This window comes from Schistocerca nitens, chromosome 3, assembly GCF_023898315.1.
Source record: "Schistocerca nitens isolate TAMUIC-IGC-003100 chromosome 3, iqSchNite1.1, whole genome shotgun sequence".
NCBI lineage: Eukaryota > Metazoa > Arthropoda > Insecta > Orthoptera > Acrididae > Schistocerca > Schistocerca nitens.
Genome location: NC_064616.1, coordinates 516,865,770 through 516,884,375, shown reverse-complemented (window position 1 = coordinate 516,884,375; position 18,606 = coordinate 516,865,770). Strand labels below are relative to the sequence as shown.

The 18,606-nt window shown below is 36.6% G+C and overlaps 1 protein-coding gene across 1 annotated transcript in view; it reads right to left on the bottom strand.

The window, feature by feature from the left end:
• LOC126249642 (transmembrane and coiled-coil domain-containing protein 4-like) overlaps positions 1 to 17,082 on the bottom strand; it is a 135,289-nt gene extending 118,207 nt beyond the window's left edge. Inside the window, exons 1-3 of the mRNA XM_049951320.1 lie at positions 16,875 to 17,082; positions 16,608 to 16,774; positions 12,077 to 12,221 (exon numbers count right to left, since the gene is read on the bottom strand). Of these exons, the coding sequence (XP_049807277.1) occupies positions 12,077 to 12,221; positions 16,608 to 16,774; positions 16,875 to 16,962 (400 nt within the window). The 5' untranslated portion in view covers positions 16,963 to 17,082. The remainder of the gene's footprint in view (positions 1 to 12,076; positions 12,222 to 16,607; positions 16,775 to 16,874) is intronic.
• Between the last annotated feature and the right edge of the window lie 1,524 nt (positions 17,083 to 18,606).

The following is an 18,606-nucleotide window of genomic DNA, read 5'->3' as shown; positions in this document are numbered from 1 at the left end:
GCAACAAGCAACCATAAAATACCTGACAATCCTCATAAACATCTAAAAAACATAAAAATGGTTTTATTGATGACCTTTTTACAAATACCTGAGTTTCTGGAATCTAAAAGGTTGGGAAACTGTCTATACTTTCCAAGTAAGTAAGGATTCAAACAGATATTCAACTGTTTCAATTACATATCTACAAGAAAGTACTACAGAATAAACCCAGGAGCACCAATGTTTCACTAGTAGGCACAGATACAAAAAAAATATATACAGGAGTTTACTACTGTCACATAACACAATGGAAAAAGTACTATTGTTTTGAAAGTGTAGAAGCATTGAACTGTGTATTACAAGAGATTCATTTGTCTTCCCAGAGCTACACATTTAAAAATTGTTTCAATCATGTGAAACATATCAAGATGTTTTGTACAGTTATAACTACACAAAAAAGCAATATGCAGCAACTGAACTGCTTTGTTACTATTTGTTGACACTTTCACATTGCTTTCATTATCTCTGATTTTGAGTGGCATCTAAAGCAGTTCTAACTTGAAATATGTATGTATAACTCCAATGCTAATTTTGACCTTGTCTCACCGTACTGCTTGCACCAAACTACTAGGCAACTTTGGAAGTTGTCCACTAAAAATATTTTATGGCATTTCTTTCCCCTGCGCAGATGAAGGGACTCCCCAATAATGAAATGTCAACATCTGTTTGTCATATCAAGTGAGACTTTGAATGTTATCACCATCCAATACTAAAGGCAGATTTCTTTTTATGTGGTTCAAATCCATTTTGGACTATTCGCTGTTGGATATAACACTTCACTCAGGCCATTAACAGGATTTGAGTACATTTTAAGAGCATTTCCTATGGACTGAGGAGTACATGACTTAAACAGTGGTTTATAAAATTTGAGAAGACACTACACCCTCAATTATTAAGATCATTGATGACTTCTTTGATTAAGCAAGCTTAAGATCAGTGTAGGACATTTCAAATCTAAATACAAGAGAGTCTGCCTGAGAAAAGGAAAACAGTACACTTACGTTTCAAATTTTGTTCCCTTAACGTATCATTCTTTTCAATCCTCATTAAAAATCATGAGTTTGTATGCAAAAAGCACAATATCCCCGAGCTCTTTCTTATTTCAGAAGTTTAGTCAATGAATTCTTCCATAATTACAAGGAGACAATGGCTGCCCAGTACGTAGCTTCAGGATTTAAAATTTTTAGTACCACTGATTGAAACAGAAATATTTCTTAAAAAAAAGTGTTTCTATCATCAGTCCAGTAATGTCCACCCTCGAATGTAAGTACTGACTAACCATTCTCTCTCCTTATAAATTTAACAATTTCTTCAGATGGATTGCACAAACGAATTATATTGTCATATATATTTTTGTCAGCTTTACTAGTTTCCTTTTATGGTAAGAGAGGTACAACAGCATCACCCACCTTAATACTGCCCCTCGTATGCCAAAACAACAAATGTGCAAAAATGGTTATTCTGAATTACGAGTAGCAGCGACTTGTCTTGATCATTTATGGCAAAATGTCCTACGTGTTGCTGTGATACTATAGAAGAAATTGCAAGGTCCAATACTGTGTAACATCAGAGCAGCAAAAGTGTCACATTCGTGCTTCTGGCACTCCACAGAATGACTTACAATTTTTGTGCAAGCACATATGTGCTACATATATTAGAATCCTGTCTAATTTTCTTACATGATTAAAATAATGTATTTTGTTAATATTTATATCACTTCACATGAAACAATGTGCTTGAGAACACTTCAGTAGTTCATTTATAGGCTCAGTTCATTAAAGACAGCATTATTGCTGAACAATAATGTAAAACTCAAGAGAGTGCCTGGAAATGAGGGTGTGCGTTATTTGCTACACTTTTGTGGTGAGCCGTACCTCTAAACAGCACGAGCGAAATAGCGAGAATTCTCAGGATGGCTTAGAAGCAGTTTAAAAAAACTAAATGGTTCCAACATCTTGGGAAGATGGAGCATCAAATACAAAAAGTGCAGAATCATCAGAAGAAATTTATGTTAAGTTTTAATTCAGTTTAATTTTCCATTGAGTAAAAAGATAGATGGATGAACAGAATGAATTTTGGGCACTAAACAGTGAGGTTGGCAATGCCCATTCTTTAATATTGAGGTACAAATAATAACTACCATTGAAATGAAAAATAAAGATGATATATCTGCAAATGCACTCATTAAAATGCTGCGCATATGTTCACCAGCATATCTGTTTGTGCTGTTGTGAAGTATTCATAAAACAGTTTATTGCATAACTATGGATGACTGATCACATGATTAATAGGATGAACCAGTCATCCAGGAACACATTAAAATCTCTGTCAAATCAGGCAGGGCAAAAGTTCTGACATCATAGAAAATTACTTTTTTTTTTCTTTTTGCTGTCTCTCACTGTCACCTGAAACTGAGGGCAAGTCCATTGGTAAGACAAACGCTTCTGTCTCGTCAGCATATAAAAGAGATGATATTAAAGCATGATGCACTGTAAGTGTTATTCTACAACAATGAATTCTGGCCGATCTTCATGCTGCAGTACATGAGCATGTGTCATTCATTGATCAGTGTCCAATAAAAAGGCGAGTATGGACCGCTTCATCTTTCCTTTGTGACTGGAAGGAAGGTGCCACAGTTGGATTGTCGGTTTTGAGTGACCACAGTTTATTGTTTGTCACTGTCTCTCTCTCTCAGCCATCTTCCTCCTTGTTTGTTTACCATGATAATACAATCTCTGAGGGAATATTATACTGAGCCATTGTGTTTCCCTGGCAGTGTGCTTTTTTTGCCACTTTGCCAGCTACCTTGTTTCCTTTGATCTCGGTTTGTCCACGTATCCAGCTGAATTCCACCTCTTTTATGCCTTTGCAGGAGAAACAAATGTCTTGGACCATCTGAAATATCTTATTTGCTGGGTACATTTGTTAAATAGCCTGCAGAGCAATCTTTAAGTCTAAAGAACAACTTTTAAAGCTACAAAGCACACCAATGCACAGGGAAAAAGTGTTATGTTTCATAGTTTAAATGAGAGCAGAACTAACAGATCTGTCGTCTTCAGTTTCAAATAAAAAATTCTTCACTATTTAGATGATTCAGTTAGACAGGAGGCTCACTTGGCCCAATATCAAACCTTAAGGATTCATCTGAGAAATACCAGCATTCGAGCTGCACTCGCACAATCAGCTCCAGTGCTGATTGTTGTTGATCACTGTTAGTCACATACAGAAGCCAGCAATCAGAATGGAGGGAACTTATGTAAACATTTAGTAGAACTAAGTAACATGACCTCCTGTATTTACATGCTTCAGCTATATCATTGTGACTTTCACCATACTATCTAAATACAGTTTTAATAATAGCGAATTGTTTACAAGCATTCTCATACACACTTCTCATTTTGCAGGAATCAAGAACAAGAAAAACTGATACAAAAATGAATAAATGAAATTACCAGGGAAACAAAAGTGGCTGAATGGAGAACACCGCATTGGAGTCAGAGGAACACAGCAACTGGGCCAACACTTGTATCCTGATCCATCTCAGAATAAAGGCTCACACATTTTATTTTAGTTAATGCAGACCACCAAACCATACACAGTGCTTTCAGCAATATGATAATTAAGATTTAAAAATGCTAGCTCATTGTAAATCATATCCATTAGTGACTGACAGGTTCAGCAACAAGAAATATACAAAATAACTTAAGGCGTTTCACTTCTATTAATTCACGTGGAATGGAAAAAGAAAAGCATAGTGGCCAAGACTCCCTCACCCCCCCCCCCCCCAATTTTTTTTTGCCTCAAATGTGACAGAAGTTAGGGTGAAATGTGTTCTTTCAAAACACTGTAATGATGATGTTGAGAAAGACAAAATTGGCAGACACTGGCAACATAACTGTCAGAGGTTGGTGATGATCATATAAGACAGCACAATTTGAGTTATCCTTCTGTCAAATCACTTTACTGTAGGCAGAAGTCATCAAGAAGGTATCTTGATTCAAGACTGAGTATTACAGTAATGTGCAACGACTGTAAATCCTAATGTCAAGAAAAGCACTGCAAGTCAGCACATCGTCCAAAAAACAGACAAATATCCTAAGAGTGCAATTTAAGGTTCTTTAGAGCAAAGAAAGATCAGTGCCATAAATGTTTTGTACTCCATTCACTGACATGAAAGGGATTTGTCAAAGCAATAAGAATGTGACATTTACAGTGGAGAGATTTGACTCAGAAGAAATGCAACAAAGACAAAATGTTAGCATGCAGCTATCTGAGTGTTGGGCTGTAAATTTCCATATTCAAGCTCCAGTGAACACTCCAAAAGAACTTAGTGGTCAAATATTCTTCTTTAGAAAACTGGCAGTGTGTAATTTTACTATATATAGTGTCAACTAACATTACCACATGTGTCTAAAATTACCTAAAGGTGTAATTAGGCATCACCCATATGAGGATGACATCAGAATTACATATGGGTTAGCAGAACTACTCTATGTTTCTGCATATCACCATGTCCATGAACAATACAAAGTTGCTGTCCAGTCTTTTTTTTTTTTTAATAGATCACAAAGACCTGGAGTGTTGTTCACTCCAAGACAGTGAATAAAAGCAAGTATGTGCCACTGTACATCCCTGAAGCACAGGTAAAATCATTTGATGATGTGGGAAGAATCACCACCCTTTCATCATCTTCCAGCACTATGCTGTATGACAATTTCCTTAACTTTAAGAATAACCACAAGGATATCTCCAAAATTCTAATGCACAATGTTTGCTCACTCCACTGTGTAAGAAAATCTGATCGTCCTTCCCTGAAGTAACCTTGAAAAGGTAAGGATGGCCTTTTACATGTATGTTCTCTAGGAGTGACACAGGCACTTCTGAGAGAATGCCATGAATATTACTGCAATTTGTTGACTGGTGAAATTGTGCGAGATGTTAACACCTGAACCAAGCCTGAAGAGGACTCTGATGTAGATGAAAACAATTTTTGATTAGATTCTTTGTTAACAGTTCATCAACTGAATCTTTGGTTTGTACTCTCTCTTGATTTGTTTCACCATGAAAGGTATTTTGGCTACCAGCATGTATGATTTACTAGTAACACATATGTGAAAGTCTAATAAGTCTTTTTAATTCCAGAACAACAATTTTGCAATATCCTCCAAGACGGAAGGGATATAGCTATGAATCTCATATCCCAACATTATTAAGTATGGTAACAATAAATGAAATGCAAAATGAATTCTTAAATTACCATTGTGGATTTTTATGGCTTGCTAAACCTTTCAATCTCCTGTACCTCAAAACAAGTAAAATTCACATTTCCAGAATGAGATTTTCACTCTGCAGCGGAGTGTGCGCTATGAAACTTCCTGGCAGATTAAAACTGCGTGCCCGACCGAGACTCGAACTCGGGACCTTTGCCTTTCGCGGGCAAGTGCTCTACCAACTGAGCTACCAAAGCACGACTCACGCCCGGTACTCACAGCTTTACTTCTGCCAGTACCTCGTCTCCTACCTTCCAAACTGTACAGAAGCTCTCCTGCGAGTTTGGAAGGTAGGAGACGAGGTACTGGCAGAAGTAAAGCTGTGAGTACCGGGCGTGAGTCGTGCTTCGGTAGCTCAGTTGGTAGAGCACTTGCCCGCGAAAGGCAAAGGTCCCGAGTTCGAGTCTCGGTCGAGCACACAGTTTTAATCTGCCAGGAAGTTTCAAAATTCACATTTGTTTTTAGTTATAAATGGAACTATAAGTATTACCCAGGAAACCAAACTGAGAATTTAACCAGGGTGGTAGCACCATTGATTTTATAGTAGAGAAACAGAGTTAGGAGTCATTAACAATGTACACTCCAGTATCCTGACAACTGTGTGCTGCCACCACGCATCACGTGTCTGTGTGTCAATACTCTGCATACCACAACCAATAAATGCAGACTGGAACTTTTGTTTGACAATATTCCTCGGGTGACATAAATTCGTGCTTCTTCTACATAAACCACTGGCCACTTTAATTATTATGATATATATTTTCATAAAATGTAATGTAGTTTGCCATTTTTTAAACTACGTCACCTCATTCATACAGGATAACTCATTCATTCAAGCACAATTTAAAAACATATTTCAAATAAACGACAATTTTTCTCACAAATGGAGCATGCAGGTCAGGATAGGTATCACAAAATGGACTGAATGCAAATTTACCAATCATCCATTGCAACAGTAGCTGCATTAGCAATGGTGAGATACTCTATTGTATATAGCGTCACATTGATGTGATGTAGATAACAGGATCATTGTTACTCTTATAAAAACAATTTATTTTTATTGCTAGCAAAATGTTGGTGTGTATGGCTGAAAATAGGGGTGAAGACCACTGTATTTAAGTTGAATGTTTGTTTATGGCAGCGAAATTAAAATATGAAAAGCCATGTTGCAAAATGTTATGATGTAAGTTTGCTCTAAAATTTATTGAAAATTAAATGACACTATGACAAGATGTCCTTCATACAATGTTCATGATGTGAGAACAATTTATCTTACTAGTGTTTCTACATCAACCATCACTCTAAGAACTGTTAAATCATAATACAATTTTTAAAAAGATTGTATGTGCCTAATGCATATGAACTCAACTGCACTTTCTCTCTCTGTCATCTTTTTTATAATCAACATAATGTAGGCAGTTACCAGTTCTCATCAAAAGTAAACTAATAATAATGAAAAGCAAAAAGGAAAAAAGAATCCATTGAATAGTAGGTTTGAACCCACAAACCTCAGTGTAATTGCCTGCAACCTTACACACTGCACTATCGTGCTCTTTCGAGGCTGTGGTCATTTTAATAAATCATAAGTAAATTCACCAGGTTGACAATTCTTGAGTGAAAGCCCACATGAATGAACGATTTTATGGTAAGGTACCAGGCACCTTAAACAACATCATTTAGTCCATTTTGTGATACCTATCCTTGACCCCATGCCCTCTCCTCACTGGCGTTTCTTACTAGCTTCCACCTCTGCCTAACAAACTGTGAAGTTCTAGCAATGTTGGTACTTCCCTGTACTGTTCATGTCACAGAAATTGCTGCCAAGTAACTTTTTTGTATCTGTAGTGATTCGGATTCCTCTCCTAACATGGATGTGGACACAACAGACACAGTGTAGCTGTTTTATTGTGCCACTGCACAGCCAAGTTGATGCAGTTTGTTTCCAGTCTCAAGAGGTTACTGATTTGGAACTGTTGTACTTCTATGCTGACTTTGCTACGTCCTGGACTCGTTACTGCTTCGTTCATTTCATTTCATGAACTCAGTCTATTGCAGACTTGCAGGAATGTGTGTTCATTTCCCTGAGGTTCGGTGTACCCACCGGAACAAATGATGATCGAACAGTCTCTACCCATGCCACGCAGCTTAGAAAAATATTTAGCAACATTGCCAAGGCACATATATAGTGTGCATTTTGCTGCTTTTTATTTTCAATTGCACTCACTTACACATTGTGCATGAATGAGAATGTAATCAACAAGTAAAATATAGCACTTATACTGTGACACAGTAGGACCATCAGCCACAAGCCCAGGCACTGAGACAACATGCATTACCGGATCACTGGTTAGCCTCACAAGTATCAATGTTCTTGGTCTCATCCTTGCCATTTAGTACAGTTTTTGAAGCAACATTATGTGTAAATACATGTCTAATTGGTCTTATTTTTTGCCTTTTTTACAGTGGTACACCATACAGGACACATTTATTTATTTATTTTTGAGCTCCAGGGACCTTGATGAGAGTCTACCACTAGGATTTAGAATGTGTCAGATTATTACAGTAATAACCATAAGTAAATGATCATAAGGACTCTACTTCATATATAATGTGTTCTGTCAATATGTGAGATACTAGTGCTGTATAGGAAGTTCATATAATAATGCTTAAAATTAAGCATAGTTCACAAAATATTACACACAGTAAAAAAAAATTCCTGTAAAGAACAGAAAGCACTATTCAAAAGAACAAGTTTTAGTTGTTTCTTGAATTTAGTCAGCTCTCGAATGACTGATCTGCCACTAACTGGAAGTTTATTGTATACCTTTATATTTGAATAACGTACTCTTTTCTGTACCACACACTGACTTTTTTTATATCTTTGTGAAGATCATGATATGCACTGTTTGTTTTGCAACTTGTACAATTCTTATTGACAAAATACATAAGCAAAAAAATGTGCTGTCATGGCATGGTAAGTATCTCCATCTGTTTAAATACATTTCTGCAACAGCATCTATGATGTACTCTACGTATAATTCTGATGATGGACTGGTTTCTGCTGTATCTGATACCATGTCATCAGTGAATCAAAATATCAATGGTAGGTAGCACTGATTATTTACCGGTCACAAATGGATAAAATCAAGTGAATGGTAAATGCTGCTGAATTCAGTCTCTTATATAGATTGAGGATGTGAATTATCCAGTTGGTGGTTGTTAATGTGTAATCTCAGGATTCTAGAAGACCCAACTCCCAGTATATCTTTGCAATCACACTTGATTTCAACATTTTCCTCTTTTTTATGTGCTATGTGAAACTGAATGAACTGGGTATTGTTAAAATTGAGGGACAGACCATTTGAAGTGAACCACTCTACAGCTTCTTTGAATGTGCTCGTCACAGTATTCTCTTGACTGCACTTAGGTGGGTACTTTGTCGATCATTATGGTTGCATCATCTGCAAATAAGACGAAGTGTGCTTTTTGGCTAATGCAGCTCATTGAAGAAGATTAAGAATAGTAAAGTAAAAAGCACTGCCCTGTGGTGCTCCACATTTGATGTTAAAAAAATTAATATTTGAAGTTGTGTATATGTTTAATAGATTTTGAACTTTTCTGTTTTCTTGCCTAAAATAATGACATACTGCTCAAACAATGGAAATTAAAGCATGTCACGTGTCAATGATGGGATAGGTGAAGTTAAAAAAAAATCAGTGTAAACATGTTTCACTCACTTTCAATATATTATCGCATATTATATCCTATTTTGGTGGAAAACTCTTCCTTCACAAAGCATACTCCTTGCCAAGAAATGGACAGTCAGAATGATCTGTAGTTTCCTCACAAGATGTGTGTGTGATAATACAGAACTATTCAAAAGATTGGCAACTCTCAACTCATCAGAAATTGTACTGGATAACACTGTTTTAACTATATTCTGAGAGGTGTTCACTGTTCTGAAGGTTCTACTTTCAATAGGTTTCCTGCAGAACCGTTTTCTTTTTTTTTTTGAGATAAAACACAGGTTTCCTAATAAAGTCAAAAGGTTTCCTTGGAACATACATACAGGGTGTATCAAAACGAGTAATCCGATTTTTTAAAAAAATCATAACTATTATTTTATTTGATATATGTGAGTGAATAATGAACTGTTGGAAAGAGCACATTCTCGAGTTTTACATGGTTCCTGCTAGGTAGCAGCAATGTTAACCCACTTCAGTTCTAGAGAAAATGCTGTCAGGACAACAGAAAGCATTTTGTGTTCTATGTTTTGCATAGTGCAAGTCAGTAATAACTGTTCAGCACCGCTTTTGTGCTAGATATAGTGTGGATCCAACATAGTTTCACAAATAGTCTGTAGAAATCTGTTTGCCGTGCAACTCCACAGCTCGACGTGCACCCGATGTCCATCCAGCATGTGTTGCATCGACATTTACACATGAAACCATGAATTCAGCTACTGCAAGGTCTTCATGAAGGTGACAAACAACAATGTGTGGAGTTCACTAATTTTGTTATTGGCAAGATGGAGGATGACAGTTTTCTTCCATGCTTGGTGTTTAGTGACAAGCCAACATTCCATTTAAATGGAAAGGTGAACCGTCATAATGTAAGACTATGCGAAATGGAACAATCGCATGGAGTTGTTCAACATGAGAGGGACTCTCCAAAATTTAATGTGTTTTGTGCAGTTTCACAGGAAAAGATGTATGGTTCATTTTTCTTTGCCGAGAACACTGTTACAGGAAGTACATATCTCGATATGCTTGAGAACTTTCTTTTCCCACAGTTGGAGACTGATTTGAATGACTTCATTTACCAACAGGATGGGGTACCACCACACTGGCATCTAGAAGTGCGGGAATTTTTAAATCAAAAGATTACTAAACCACAGATTGTTCGCACTGGACCAAATGATTCAGCCTTACATTACTGGTCTCTAACGTCACGGGACCTGATTGTATGTGATTATTTCTTGTGGGGGTTTCAGCCTATGTGCCTCTATTACCAACAAAAATCAATGAACTGAGGCATCACATAACAGCAGCTGTGGAAGCTGTAACTCTAGACATGCTCGCTGCAGTGTGGGAACAATTTGAATACCACATTGACATATTCTGCACATCTCATGAGGGACCATTCTGAACACTTATGGGGGCAAAAAATCTTCGAGTTTCCTGTTCATCAAAAAACAAAATTCATTGCAAATGTTTATTAGTTTCAGAAATATAGACATGTCAAATCAGATGACTCTTTTTGAGACACCGTGTTTTTTATTCTGGACAGGAGTTATTCACACTAATTTACAGATTTTCCCCCCTATAATGCATTACTCATTTGTATAAACCAACACATATATTTTGTTTTCTTGTGTTGCTTCAGTTTTTATCATTATTTTATGAATTATGTAGTGACTCTTCAGTGACAGAGTGAGTGTGGTTCATGTGGTCACACAGAACCGAAAGGACATGAGAAAAGAAACAAGGGAAAAACTGAGCCACTTTCCACACTTCCACATTTGCTACTAGAAGAGCAGTACTACCTACTGTTACTGAAACTGGCCACTGGAGGCAGACAGAAGGAGGAAGGAGGAGATTATTGTTTAATGTCCCATCAACAATGAGATCATTAGAGATGAAGCAGAAGCTTAGCTTAGGGAAGGATGGGGAAGGAAATCAGCCGTGTGCTTTCAAAGGAACCACTCTAGCCTTTGCCTGATACGATTTAGGGAAATCACGGAAAACATAAGTCAGGATGGTTGGATGCAGGTTTGAACCATTGTCCTCCTGAATGCAAGTGCAATGTCATAACCACCATGCTACATTGGTCGGTAGGCAAGTAGAAGAGACACCTTATTGGATTGCAACAAAATTCCTGTTTGGTGGTTATTTTGTCCTATTGGTACCAATTTTTTTTTTATAAGCTCCCTGTAAATTTGCCATAAAATCAAGAATCATTTGACTAAATTTAATGAATTATTATGGAATACTATGAATTAATCAACAATAATGTCTGTACAAAAATAATTACAAATTATTACCAGCAAAATGTGTGTGAAGAATGTGCCCTATTTTTGTACAACATCCTAGCATTTGCCTCGAATTTTTTGGTAAAACCACAAAAAACCAAAATCGTACAATGCTCAACAAATTATTTTAATTAAAGAACTCAATCTCAATGCTATAAAAGCATGAAGCAACTTTCTAACGAATATACTACGATTATAACAGTAACAACGGAATGAAAAAGGAGTTGTGGGGAAAGTATTAAATGACACTTAAAATATGATCAACATGTAGATATCATAAGGTATTAGAAATTTGCTAAAAAAAAAGGGTAGAAAAAAACTGACACATGCACATAGCATTTTGTAAATTCAAACATTCACATGCAGCAAATTCTCATTCAAAGCCTTTTGTACATACCAGTTGCCAATCCTTTGCGCATTGAAACAATGGAAATACATTATCAATATGAAATAATTAAAATAAGGAGAACTATTGAGAAACTTCATTTCTCTCTCTCTCTCTCTCACACACACACACACACACACACACACACACACACACTTTTGCACAGGAAAATTATACATCTACATAGCAGTTATTATAAGAGACGAATGATATTTGTATCTATTAATCATTTCCAGGATATCTTGGGTTTCATCAAATCAATTAAAATGGCAGTATTCAGAATTTTCTCTAAAATGTGAGACAAAGAATTCTAATAGCATATGTCACATTTAAGGAAATAACTAGACACACCTCCCCTAACTGCAAGCACGATAAGATCTTGAACAACTGGCAGGGCATTTCCATGTAATCGTTCTTCATTAAGAAGCAGGTCCACATATGCATCTGCTTTTTGACTGCATTTCCCTTCAATCATTAATATCATCACAGATTCTACCTATAAAAGATTACAGCAGTGATAATTATTGAAGCAAACACCTACCCTGGTTGAAAAAAAATCATGAATAAATGAAAGAAGACAATGTTGCCATTAAAAAAATCATTGAATTTTTTATAGTACTGAAGCTTTTGTTTAAAACATTCTAATAATCTTAATACTTCTGGCATGATTAGGCTAGTGAGTTTGTGATTAAAACATCTAACTATTCTGACATTAAAAAGTGACTGTCTTAGCATGCAGTAAACTAACTAGTACACTATTTACTTCATTATTAAATAAAGTTCAAACTTGACATTACAATAGAAACAGATACCAGAAAAATAAGAATCCAATAGTGTCACCAGCAAGAAATGTAGGGAGGCAGTGACTGAAATACAAAACAGGACTAACTCTACCAGAAAGCAGTCAAAAGGAAATTCTGAAAGTAGATGTTAATAAAATGACCACTGACATGGTACTTGGATTGCTGAACTTTTTATACACAAAAAAGTGTGGTTAGAGTGCTTGCATGACTGCAAACAGAATATAGCCCTAACAGCATGTGGAATACAAAAATCAAAAGCAGCAACAAAGAGTAACAGAGGGCCCTTGTGAATAAGATATGTGCTGAGCAGTTACAACATTCTGATGGCTACCAGTCGTAATATATGCTCAATTGTCTCCTTATTAGTTAAATTCAACATTTTCAGATTCAATGAATAACTGGGTTATATGAAAGAATATAACCAATAATTTCACTCAAAAATTGGTCACCTTAAAAAAATTAGATAAGAACAAAAGATGCTCAATTCATAACACAAACAGCAGTTTATATATCAACTCCAGTGTCAATCTCCAGTGTGTTAAGAAAGCTTCAAAGCAAGCCTTAATGTTGAAGTAGGCATTGTTAGATACTTTTGCACACCTCTTTTGCTTATTTCATATCCAAGACCATTCCATAGAGGATCAGTGCAGGGAAAATTAACATTTTGGCTCTGACATAAATATTTGCTGTGCATAATGGAATTTTGCACTACATCTATACTCTGCAAAGTGAAGTGCATGGCAAAGTGTACATCCCATTGTACCGGTTATTAGGGTTTCCCTCTATCCCATTCACATACGGGGCATGAAGAGAATGACTATTTCAATGACTAATGACTCTGTGTGCATTGTGATTAATCTAAGCTTGTTATTATAGTCCCAACGAGAGTGGTAAGTAAGGGGTGGTAGAGTATTCCTACAGTTATCATTTAAAGCCAGTTCTTGAAGTTTTGTAAGTAGGCATTCCCGGGATATAACTCTTCAGGCTTTCCCGGCGATCTAATGACATCTTGGGTTGTCGGGTGTTCTGCCGGATATCAGCGTCATACTTGCACGATATTTTGGTCACGTAGCTCGTAACCTTCATTTTTGAAGTACACACTTGCATTCCTGGCAAGCCAGTCTTTGCACCAATTTGAAATATCATAAAGATCTGACTGAATATTTGTACAGCATTTTTCAGAGAGTACTTCATTACAGATAACTGCATCATCTGCAAAAAGTCAGAGGTCACTATTAATACTGTCCACAAGGTCATCAATATACAACATGAACAGCAAGGGTCCATACACACTTCCTTGGAGCACTCCTGAAGTTATTTCTATATATGTCAGTGATTCTCCATCCAATATAACATGCTGTGTCCTCCCTACCAAAAAATCCTTAATCCAGTCATAACATTTGCTTGATACTCTATATGATCATACTTTTCATTATAAGTCTGGAAGTGGTACTGAGCCAAATGCTTTTTAGAAATCAAGAAATACTGAATCTACCTGTCTGCCTTGATCCATGGCTTTCATTATGTCATGTGAGAAAAGTGAAAGTTGGGTTTCCCATGTTCATTGTTTTCGAAATCCATGTTCCATGAACAATGTAAATCTGTTGAAGGTACCTCACTGTGGCTGTACCCTTCCAAAGGAACCATCCTGGCATTGGCCTATGCAGTTTAGGGAAATCACAGAAAATCTAAATCTGGATGGCCAGACGCTGGTTTGATCTGTCATCCTCCTGAACTCAAGTCCTGTGTGCTAACCACTGTGCTACCCCACTTGGTTCGTTTGTTCAACAGATCTACGATAAGTTAGAAGAGAGGGATTCCATCATACCCTGGGGGCTTTGTTCAGTTGTAATGATCTCAGCCACTTCTCAATAACACTGACACTAGTATCTATTTCATTCATCTTTTCAGCGGCACAAGAATTAAATTGTCACAATATTCCTGGGTTTTCCTTTGTGAAGGAAAATTTGATAACAGAGTTAGGCATTTATGCTTCTGAATTGCTACCCTCAATTTCAGTTCCTCTCTCATCTGTGAGTGAGTGAACACTAACAGCCTTTACAAACAACCAGAATTTCTATGGGTTTTGCAAGAGATACCTCAACAGTATTCTGCTATGGTACTCACTAAAAGGCTTCACACGTTGCTCTTTTGACAGCCAAATTTGTATCATTCAGCATCTATCTGCCTAAAGGCACACATTTCACTTTTTACGTGTTATGCAACAGTCTCAGTCTCTATTTCTTTACAATAGCTGTATGCCATGGAGTGTCCCTCCAACTATGAACTGTTCTACTGGGTACATAGCTATTCAGCATGTACTCAACCATTCTTTTTAACTTGAGCCATAGTTCCTCTGCATGCCTCTGTCCTGAGTTATAAGTTTCAAGTTTCTTATTGAGGTATGACATTAGTTACTGCTTCTTTATCTAGTTTATTGAACATATCAATCTTTCTACTTGTTTTATATCTAAAAACAAAGATGATGTGACTTACCGAATGAAAGTGCTGGCAGGTCGATAGACACACAAAAACACACACGAAATTCAATCTTTCGCAACAAACGGTTGCTTCATCAGGAAAGAGGGAAGGAGAGGGAAAGATAAAAGGATGTGGGTTTTAAGGGTAAGGAGTCATTCCAATCCCGGGAGCGGAAAGACTTACCTTAGGGGGAAAAAAGGACAGGTACACACACACACACACACACACACACACACACACACACACACACACACACACACACACATATCCATCCGCACATACACAGACACAAGCAGACATTTGTAAAGGCTTTTACAATTTCCTTTTTTTTTATTTCTATACTGCCTCAATGTGCATTTTTTAATGGCACATTATAACCACCTTTGTACAGCTGTACTCATTTCTCTTCTTTCGTTAGATATTCAAAACCGGTACTCCATGTTAACATAAAAAATGGCCCAGATAGTGTCTTTCTTTCTTCTTTATATTAAAACTGGTCACGATGCCCTCTAACATCACTTGTTCAATTATTTAATGACAACACACTAATGTCGAGACTTTGAGGACAGCCTAATTATTATGGGGACCAAGTGCTTTGAATAAGGCAGTTCCACTATATATTGATCCGAACAAGTATACTGGAGTCTTAGTGTTCAAAATGGCTTAAGCAGTGGTAAATGGCCATATGACACTTATCACTTTTCCTTCATCTTGACTTAGCACTGACAATTAATTAACTAATTGTTGAATATGTTATAGTCTGTTAAGGAAATATGTGAACACTGGGAAGTTTTATAGTGACTTTCTCTTTCAACAAATGACAATTTATGAAGAGTTTATGCTATCCGCAAGTATTATAAGGAAGTCTAGTACTGTTCTGATTTTCTACATTATTTTCCATAGAATATTAGTTATTTCACATATGAAATGAACACAGAAATCACGCTATGACACAGATTGGCCTGTAAAAAATAAGATTAAGGTGGGCCACTATCACAATCTAATCCAGATTTTGTTCCATCTATGCTATGAAATTCTACAGCAAATAGCCATTTCCCTCCCTATCATGATAATATAAATATAGGAACAGTAGGGGGAATGAAAATCTGCAGCTACAACCCTCCACTCAACAGAAACAAGTAAAAAATACCAACAATTTTCTAACTATATATTAAATGGACTACTGAAACTTCAAGTAAAATTAGAGGAGGCCTAATGGTTACTTTACAATAATAAAAACAACACAGTAATACCATACAGATAGGTTCTCGCATGTAGGATGTACAATCTGAACAGAGAGAGAAACATTACTAGATGGCAGTTATAGGGTGTAATGCCTGTCGGATCTGTACCACACAAACGTTCACAAGCAATCAGCAATGTTGTCATGACAACAGATTATTGGTTAGTTAAAAGCATAAACGTATCATGTGGAAATGCATAACACAGTCTTTGGGAACTTATGCAAGGATATAACGCAAGTGTATGCATGCTTCAGCAAACGGAACAGTCATTTACATAACACAATTTGGAACGATGGAAACAGAATTCTTTGCACTTACTACTGGTGGTTGTTAGACGAGACATTGTTGACTCACCTGTTTGGGAAGTTTCAAGTGTTCCAGTATGGTTTTCATGCATTTATGATTAAATGCCTGATCCCACCAATTGTCAAAAAGTTCATGTAACGATAAGGCACATATCGCCGCATAGGAGTAAATGCCTGCATCCGTCAAAACCTCTGTCATATCTATTCCCATAGGGCCTGAAATAATTTCAGCTTGGTAACAACATCGACAGATAGCAAGTCGTGGTTAAAAGTAACTCGTTACGATTTTAATTTCACGAAGAAATCATTTTTAGACCTGGATTCACATTTTCGACAGCAGTTACATCACTGTCTCCACTGCAAACACCACCTTCACTTTCCAATGATTCTTCTCTTGTTTCCATTAAATTATCAGATTGTACATAAAATTCACGAAATAAACGTAGTATGAAGACACAGAGACAACCAACAAAAGTAAACCTAAACTCTGTAAATTAGAGGGTTACAAAACGTCATGCTCGTGAAAATTAAAAACAAATATGACAAGTGAATAGCGCGTATTGCCAACCCTGAGAAAAAAATGGAAGAACAATATATCGATTTTCAGCACCAAAAAGCAATTTACCAAAAAAAATAAGTAAAAGTATGGAAGGAAAAAACATCATTTTAAACCATAATACAAAATAAACTAAGAATTTTCAAGTTTATCATGGGAAATAACTGAAATTTTGGAATCAGTGTGGGTGTCCACTTGAGAGTAAACTCGCTGAGTTGCTACCTCGAAAGGACATCTCGGGGAAAAGTCGCAAGTAAACAGGCGTCACTAAGTGTGTTGCCCAATTTGACTCGCAGCTGCCGAATCGCGGGTGGAATCGCGAGTTGCTCTCGAAAAGTGTTCCTGTTCCAAGAGTCCCTGTCTGTTCGTTGTGCAATGCAAGACGCGGAAACAATGGCCGTGCAAAGAAATTATAAAACTAACACACTTTACGAAGCAAATGAATGCATATGGAACGTAAAATGTGTCGAATATAGAGATAGAATAGAGAAATACGAGCTTTTGCAACAAATGGGAGTGAAATTTCCTTGTTCGGCAGAGGAAGTTCAGAGGAAAGTACATAATTTAAGAAACCAGGTACAAGAATTTAATGTTAATAGAAACTGAACTGCAAATAAATACTTGTGTTGCTCTTTTTAATACAATCTGATTATACGAAATTAAATAACTCTACTGGCATTGTTATGTGTGATTAAGGATGGAAGTAGGAAGTTTGGAAACAAAAATTTAATAGTAATCTGTAATCTTTTAAGGTATCTCAAGAGTTGAAGGAAACTGAGCAGATTAGAAGCGCAAGTGGGGCAGATAACAATTACAAAAGCAGTTGGCCTTACTTGGATGCACTTAAGTTTGTTATTCTGGGACTGGGTGGCTGTATTCCCACATAAAGAAAATTAGTATATGTAATTCTGTTCTTCAGAATTGGCCGTCAAATATCGATGTGTCAGTATTGCAAAGAAACTTCTTTCGTACTAGATTGTATGTATTGTCTGCATTTTATTTCTCAAGTTTCTATTTTGTGAATCAGAAAAATTACAGTATCGTATTTGTTTTGTCTCTGCCATGGTAGGGTACATCACTTGTTACTCCGAATTTATTATACCACTTTCAAACTATTACTGTGATTCCTTACAATTACTAAATAGCTCCGATGATCAATTTCAGGCAGATAAAAGTTCAGATAAGGGAAGCTATAATTCGTGAAACTAACTATAATTCCTATACAAGCGCTAGCGCTTCCTAAGCGTTGAATGTGTGTGCACAACACCTCTATCCTACAGTTCTTGGAGGCTTGTGAAGAAAATTCGGCCGCAGCAATCGTTGTGCATTTCAGGCCGGATGAATTTCGAACTTGAGATATGTACTGAAACTGATACCATCTTGTACTTACATTGTTCTTAAATGAAAAGTTGTCTACCTTTTAACCAGTGATTAAGCCCATATGTTGTCCAGTAAATACTGCTTTTGAAAGCACCGTAAATTTTGCCAATAG